Raw genomic sequence first — 7,370 nt, 5'->3', positions numbered from 1 at the left:
TGGACTATCTCACGTTTTGAATATACTTAGGCATAATGATAACTCTCTTGGCATGAATGACGTAGAGGTTGGTGTCCTTACAGAGACCAACAAGATTAGCTTCAGCGACTTCTTGAAGAGTAGAGACGACACTGCTCTAAAACCTAATATCAATTTTGAAATCATTAGCGATTTCTCTCACTAGTCTTTGGAATGAAAGGAGGCTAAGAATGGTTATGGTGAGAAGGTAGCTAGCAAGGGTAGCTTTCAAGAGAATGAAGAAGAAAAAGGATGGTTAGTTAAAAGGTTTTAAGAACCAGGGAATAAAATGTCAATCAGTGACAATTTCAGGAACTAAAATACTAGATAGGTGATAATCTCAATGACCAAAATAAAATAAAAATATATACCATACCACATACGACGTTATTTTTATCACATAATGAATCATACGTGTCACTTAACATGATATGTCAGCATTCTGTTATTGTTTATTACTGGTGTCTGGGTCTAGGGACTTGACTATCTAATGGAGATAGAAGTCAAGACTAACGTGACATTTTTAAAATTTTAGGGACTAAAATGCCATACGTTTACTATTTCAACGACCAAAAGAAAGGTTTAATCTTTAATAAGTACTAGACTAAACATTCTCTATTTAGTCAATAAGTTAAGTCAATACATGAATTTCCTAATGGTATAACATTGGTAACACATAAAAAGAATCTTTAGATATCTTCAAGGAACAATCTAACCCTCCCTCCACATCAAACCCTCAATTGATCTTTAATGTTAATTGGGTCACTAATATGGATAATAGGAAGCCAGTCGTTGGTTATTGTATTTTCTTGGATGAAATTATCATTAATTGGTCTTCAAGGAAGCAAATAGTGGTGTCTAGATCAAGCACAAAATCAAAATATAAGGCATTAGCAGAACTGGCTGCAGAAGTTACTTGGATCAAGTCTTTTTTACAAGAAATTCAATTGCTTTTACCCAAAACATCAGTCGTATGGTGTGACAATTTGAGTGCCAAAGCCTTGTCTTCTAACAATTACTTCATGCAAGATCAAAACACATTGAGATTAATGTTTTCTACATTAAAGACCAAGTATTGCATAATCAAGTTTCCATAGCTTATATGTCCTCTACTAATCAAATCGCTTATTGTCTTACCAAGGCCCTTACACATACTCGGTTCACTCAACTTAGGGACAAACTTGGGATGGTCCCACAACCCACTTGTTTGAGAGGAGCAGTTGAAGAATGAGTCTACAATCTTGTTGTTAAGGTGCTGATATGCTACTTAATAGCCTAATAAATAGTTCAAATTGTATACAATTATAAGTCATCAAATTATTCTATTTATTTTAATATTCCTTAATTCTAGGAATTTTAATCAGTATATTTTGTATATCCCTTATTCCAGTTACCACTTTTACAACTCTCGTCACTTATTGTTGTATGTATACTTATGTGTAAACATTCAACAACAATTTATTACAATCATTCTCCTCAATTTCTGTCTATTTTGATGTTTGAGTTTTACTTACTAATTTATTTATAGTGTTAGTGTGTGTGTGTGTGTATGTGTGTGTTTAATAAATAAATGAGCCTAATTGAACATGTAATGAGTCGAGCTTGAATAGTTCATTAGCATGTTACCTCATTTATATTCCTAATTAAGGTAACTTATTTTGAGCTTATGAAACAAGGGTCTTGACAAAGGGAAAAAAAAAATGGCGATTTGGATATGAAACAAACAAAAAAGTATTAAAGGAGTCATCACTAAGATTTATAAAAAATCTTTAAGAACTTAAAGAAAAATTATTTGTTTAATAAGATATGAGTTCTTGAGTCTAATTTTGTATGGAGAAGGTGTTAGCACTTCTTGACATTGGAAAAAAAAGGTTATTTTAAATTGCACAAAAGTCAAAGTTTTATTTTATTTCCAAATTTTAATATTTTATTTATTAAAAAAGAAGAAAAAAGAAGAGAGAAAAGATGTTTTAAAATAATTGGGTTTGACAAGGTTTAATTTTTGTTTCTATATATTTTCTAGTATAGTAAGGAAATTAAGGCTAAAATGAAAAACCATTTTAAAAGATATTTATTTGAGAATAAGAAAATTGAATGTAAAACCATTTTGATATGTATTTACAAATGGAAGCAAGCCATTTGAGGTGTTGACATAATTGAGAGAGAGATATCTTTTTTATTTAGTTTTTTCTAAAAAATAGATAAAAGTTTTAATTTTAAGATTGTATAATTTGTGAATGACATAGTAATTTATATATCATTATGTTTAATTGTTATATGAATTTAAAAATTTATTATAACTTTTACATAAGAAAATATCTAGTATTTAAAAATTAAAAAAAATTAAAGTAATTCACATGTTATGTACAAGTTACTTAGATAATGTAGTTAAAATATTATTCTTACAATTTTATAACTTGTGAATGATAAGATAATTTATAGATAGTTATTATAAATCATTGTGTTTATGATTCAGCTTAACTTTCATACCATTATTTTGTTTATGATCCAACTTAGATAGAAGTATATCATTAGGACTCATTTTTTTTAACCATGAGGCATAGGAGCCTCTTGAGACTCATATGATCTATCTTGACCCATATCTTGAGTAGAATTACCTAAAATATCAAAAAGATAACCTAACTATGCCTCTTTCCTTTTCCCATTACTAATAGGGTTACTGTTCAATTAAGAGTAATTTGATTTTTTCTTAAAAGTTTTTTTACTAGCATCCAAGGACCAAAGTAGTCTATATATTTAATATTACTCCTCTCCTGGCTACCCTGAGTTTGCTCTATGTCTTCTTCCTGTATCATAGAAGACTCCCCATGTTGCTTTTCTAACTTGGAATTATCACTAGCCATTTGATTATTATTATCATTGCTATATTTGGAAATTTTAGTGCAAATCTCCTACCTATACTTATACCTTCCACATTTGAAAACAAATTAGATGCAAACCCTTATATTTTACCTTCAATTCTTGACCAAGAACTCTAAAGGAGGAATTAGTGTTTTTCAAAGGTCTATTTCTATGCAAATTCTGAAAAATCTACCCCTGAAAAACAAATATGTGTGAGGATCAATCTTTTAACATTGATCCCATACAGACTCTCACTTGCCACAAGAACTTTTCATTATATAATTCTAAGAAGAGATCAGGGATGTACCCAAGCATCAATCTTTCTAGGGCTATAATCTTTTTGCCTAAATAGGGACTGCCATCTTTGAACAAGGAGATATTGATTTAGGATAAGTCAAAGCCTCTCAAATAAATCTCGCTTATAGTCCTCTATGTTATCAAATTTTACAAAAAATAAAATAAAAAAATTCACTTTTGAGATCCAGGATCTTAAGGAGGCCATTTTCCCCTTCCTCCTCAAATATTACTTAATTTCTGATTTAGGTAGTTAAAGCTAATAGTTTTACCTATAAGTTTAACTATTAGAGTAGATTTCCATGGAAAACACCATGTTTCATAGTCCTCTAATGTGATTTTTAAACTAGAGCACAGATCTTGGGTTTTATCAAAAATTTCATTTGGTTCTTCATTATCAGAGCCAATATTAAAGTTCTCAAAGATAGATTTGACTATTTCCTCATCTCCTAGAACAAGATCTAACTCTTTATGTTCAATAACCTTATCTTTATAAGATATTCAGATCTAACAAGTTTCGAAAGCAACTGATATGTGTGCAGATTTGTACAAATCTCTTCCTGCATGTTCTTCCTTAACTCATCCATAGGTGATGCAGTATCAACCTTGACTTTCTTTGTGCTTCAGTTCATCTGATCTAGCTCCTCCGTCGAGTGTTTTTCAGCTTACAGACGCTCCATCCTGCAAAGGCCACTGGGGTAGTGAACTTCTTTAGGGGTGACACCGTTGAAGGCCTTTGAACCCTTAAGACACGTCAGCGCTCAAGCTAAAAAAAAATCCTATAATAAGAAGTCCTAAGAAAACACTACTCTCAATTCTTAGAAACACTAGAAAGGAACCTTGAAAATGCTCTTTGAAGTCATCTTTAATTGTGCTTTGATATAAGGATTATTTATACTTTATTTGATTGAATAATTAAATTTATATTAATTTTTTAAACTAAAACAATCATTCTTTTAAAATTAATCGTTACTAAATATTTTTTTACGTAAATTAGAAGGCTCAAAACAATAGTTTTTTTTATTATTTTTTTTCTTTTTCGTATATAATCTTAAAATATGTGCTCATATTTTTTTTTCAATAGATTAGAAATGACAATGTTAAAAATTGAGTAAAATATTATAATATTTTTTATATTTATATTTTTAATAAATTATTTATCTTTAAAATCAAAATATATACCACATCTCAATCTCATTTCAAATTTCATATAACAAGTTTAAAAATATGTCAAAGAAGAGTTTGAGGAGAGTATTATAATATCTAATATTTATTTTTATATTTATATTTTAAAAAATAATTTTGCCTATTCTCATATTTGTTAGATAATGATTTTGATTTTTATTTTTGTACTTAAATTTCTATACATGTACTCATTACGTGTAGTTAGTTTACCAAAATATACTTTTTTCCTAATATTTTTCCATAAATTATTATCATTGTCAAAAAATAAATTTTAAATTACTTTCAATAGTGTATAATTTTTAAAACACTGTAATAATTTTCATGAAAACATTATTCTTTAGCAAGTGAAAATGAATGACATGACTTAAAAAGAAAAAGGAAAAAGAAAAGACTCAACGAGCTGGCAAACCTGTCGCTAATATTTTATATTTTCGTCATATTATTTTATTTTATTTTTGCTTTCTTTTTATAGAGAGTCCCTCTTTTCCTTATAGATTCTCACAAAAGCTATTTTTTTGGGAACCGTCGTTTGATGGCCTTTGTATTTGGAAGTAAATGTAGTGTTACGTCTTACTTGGGCAAAACAATAAAAAGTTATCATTTTTTGCTTTTTTTCACAGTTAATACATCATTTTTTTATATTCAACGGGCTAACAAAGCCCAAACAGTTCATAGATATTATATATTCAAAAAATATTTGATCTATTATTAAAATTATTTTTTAAATTATTTACATACTTTTTTTATAATTTGTATAATATATATTTTACATAATAAAAAGTTATTCACAAAAGATCAATTTAAAATGATTTAAATAACAAATTCTACATTACCTCTTTGAGTAGAAAGACATGATTGCCATGCATCATTGGGATGACTATAGAAAGTAAAATTCTCTCCAAAATTATTTGAAGCAATGCAATTTTAGAACCCGAAATACAATTTAAAGATACTATATAGGTTACACAGCGTGCAAAAATAACAAAAGTTCGAGGGATAAAACAAAACCAGAAGCGAATCCAATATCAATAATTACATTGCATTGAAAGAATGCAGTGAAAAAGAAAAGAAAAGGAGCCCAAGAACAGTATCACCGTGGGATTTCCTCGTTATCTTTGTTCCTTTGTGGTCGGTTACAACAGGCTAGAGATGGCACATACAAAGAGTCCAATAATGAGAAGTGAAAAATTTGAAGTTATCTGAGGCGTGGAAGAAGGAGACATTGGAATGGTGCCAAACACAGTTGGATAAGAGGGTGCGTTTGCAGGCAATGAAGTTGGAGAAAGTGCATTCACGTTTCCCCCAACTCCCACAGTTATACGAAGCTTTTGATTCTTTTGGCAGTGGCCAGGCTCACCGCTAGTGAAGTAGAAGTTCCCCTCTGATGTAATGTTAAACAAAGAATTGCCATTGTTCATATACAAGATTGGATCTTTAAGGTTGCAGCTCTTGTAGGACTCCTCTGTCACTTGAATCACCGAATCTTGACTTGGTGGGTATAGAAACACTGTGTATAAAAATGAACATATTAAGCAATGTCAATTAGTATAGAAAGGAAGATAGATTGAAGTAACTTACAGAGCGAATCACCAATGGTGAGGTTGTGATATTTGGACCATTTGTCGTATACTTGTGAATTTAGCGAAGTGGGGATTCCCCAGGCATGTAGATCTCCAACTTTGAACTGGTAGCATAGCACCTTGGTTTGGATTTGGAGCAACGTAACCAAGAGACACGCCAAGAAGCGGTTAAATCTAGGACTTGGACTTGTGAGATTGAGCATCTTGGTTCTGTTCTGCGTCACGCTAACTTGGATTTTCTTTGATTTAGAAGCTGAGGGAGAAGGATGCATCTAATTGGTTCAGTGTGCTACCGACATGGTTGATAATGACATCTCGTAGGGTTCGCCATTACCTATAGGTCAAACTATAAAAGGTAAATTTACGTCTGTGCCCTCTTCCTCGCTATTATTTAATTATATTTGAACTTCATTATGTTTTTAATTTTTTAATTTAGATTGTATGTTGTCTTGATTCTTTATTTCTTTCTTAGTAAATTATTTTCCTTTTAAGTTATACAACTTTAATTTTTTTGGAGCTCTTTTTATTTAGATTTTTTATTTTTTACTAAATTTTAAGAGACTTGTTATAAATGACAAAACTTAAGTATAGTAGTACCTATGGTTCTATTAGTGTTGTTCTCCTGGTAGACTTGAAATTTTACATGATAATGTTTATTGACCTTTAATTGTAATATGCTAACGTTTAATGTTAACTTTTATTATACAAATTACTTTATTGAGATAAAGCTTTAATTTTGATTAAAAGATAACGTTTATAATATTCATGATATTTCACTTAAATTTTGTTTATAATAACATTAGCACATGAAATGAGTAAATTTTAGAAATAATATATTATTGAAATATAATAAAATTTTAAAAACTTTATAAAATTGATTAGATTTGGAAAAAAGAGAAATTTAAAATATTTTATAAAATATAATATTTAAATAAAAATTTATTTTAACTGATTTAATTTGTAAAACTTTAAATAAGAAATAAAAATTTAAGAGTTTTAAATAGAATAAAATTAAAATATGACTAGCTTTCCTAAAGCTTATTTGTGGTGGTGATAACTTTCTAATTTTTAGTTTTTAAATGCAAATTCTAAAACAAAGCATATTTAACTAAAATAAAATTGAATTGATTTTTAATTTAATTTTAAAATTAATTCAATTTAATTTTAAAATAATAAAATAAAAAATTGTAGTTATACAAAAGACTTATACACCTTGATTCCTATTGTAATTAATTACTTCTTTCTATTTTTGTTATAACTATCATAATTATTATTACTAATTGATGACTACTTTCTTCTGTGTTACTACTATTATTACATTATTCCTACCAATTATTGTCTTGGAAGCATTACTTCATTTATTATCACCATTGATATCAATTATTTTTTTCAATCATTCACCATTAGTATTATTAGTATTATTGAACTATT

At 28.7% G+C, this 7,370-nt stretch overlaps 1 protein-coding gene across 1 annotated transcript; it reads right to left on the bottom strand.

Annotated features, from left to right (window-relative positions):
• Positions 1–5,492: 5,492 nt before the first annotated feature.
• On the bottom strand, positions 5,493–6,234 carry LOC113858124 (early nodulin-like protein 1). Its single transcript, XM_027490609.1, has 2 exons — positions 5,938–6,234; positions 5,493–5,866 (listed from the first exon to the last, which is right to left on the bottom strand). Exons 1-2 carry the CDS (start codon positions 6,209–6,211, stop codon positions 5,493–5,495), a joined length of 648 nt encoding a protein of 215 aa, XP_027346410.1. The 5' UTR covers positions 6,212–6,234.
• Between the last annotated feature and the right edge of the window lie 1,136 nt (positions 6,235–7,370).

The sequence above is a fragment of the Abrus precatorius genome, unplaced genomic scaffold (genome assembly GCF_003935025.1).
Source record: "Abrus precatorius isolate BTA unplaced genomic scaffold, Abrus_2018 Scaffold1, whole genome shotgun sequence".
NCBI classification, from domain to species: domain Eukaryota; kingdom Viridiplantae; phylum Streptophyta; class Magnoliopsida; order Fabales; family Fabaceae; genus Abrus; species Abrus precatorius.
The sequence above is the reverse complement of the archived record's forward strand: the minus strand, read 5'-3'. Positions and strand labels throughout refer to the sequence as shown.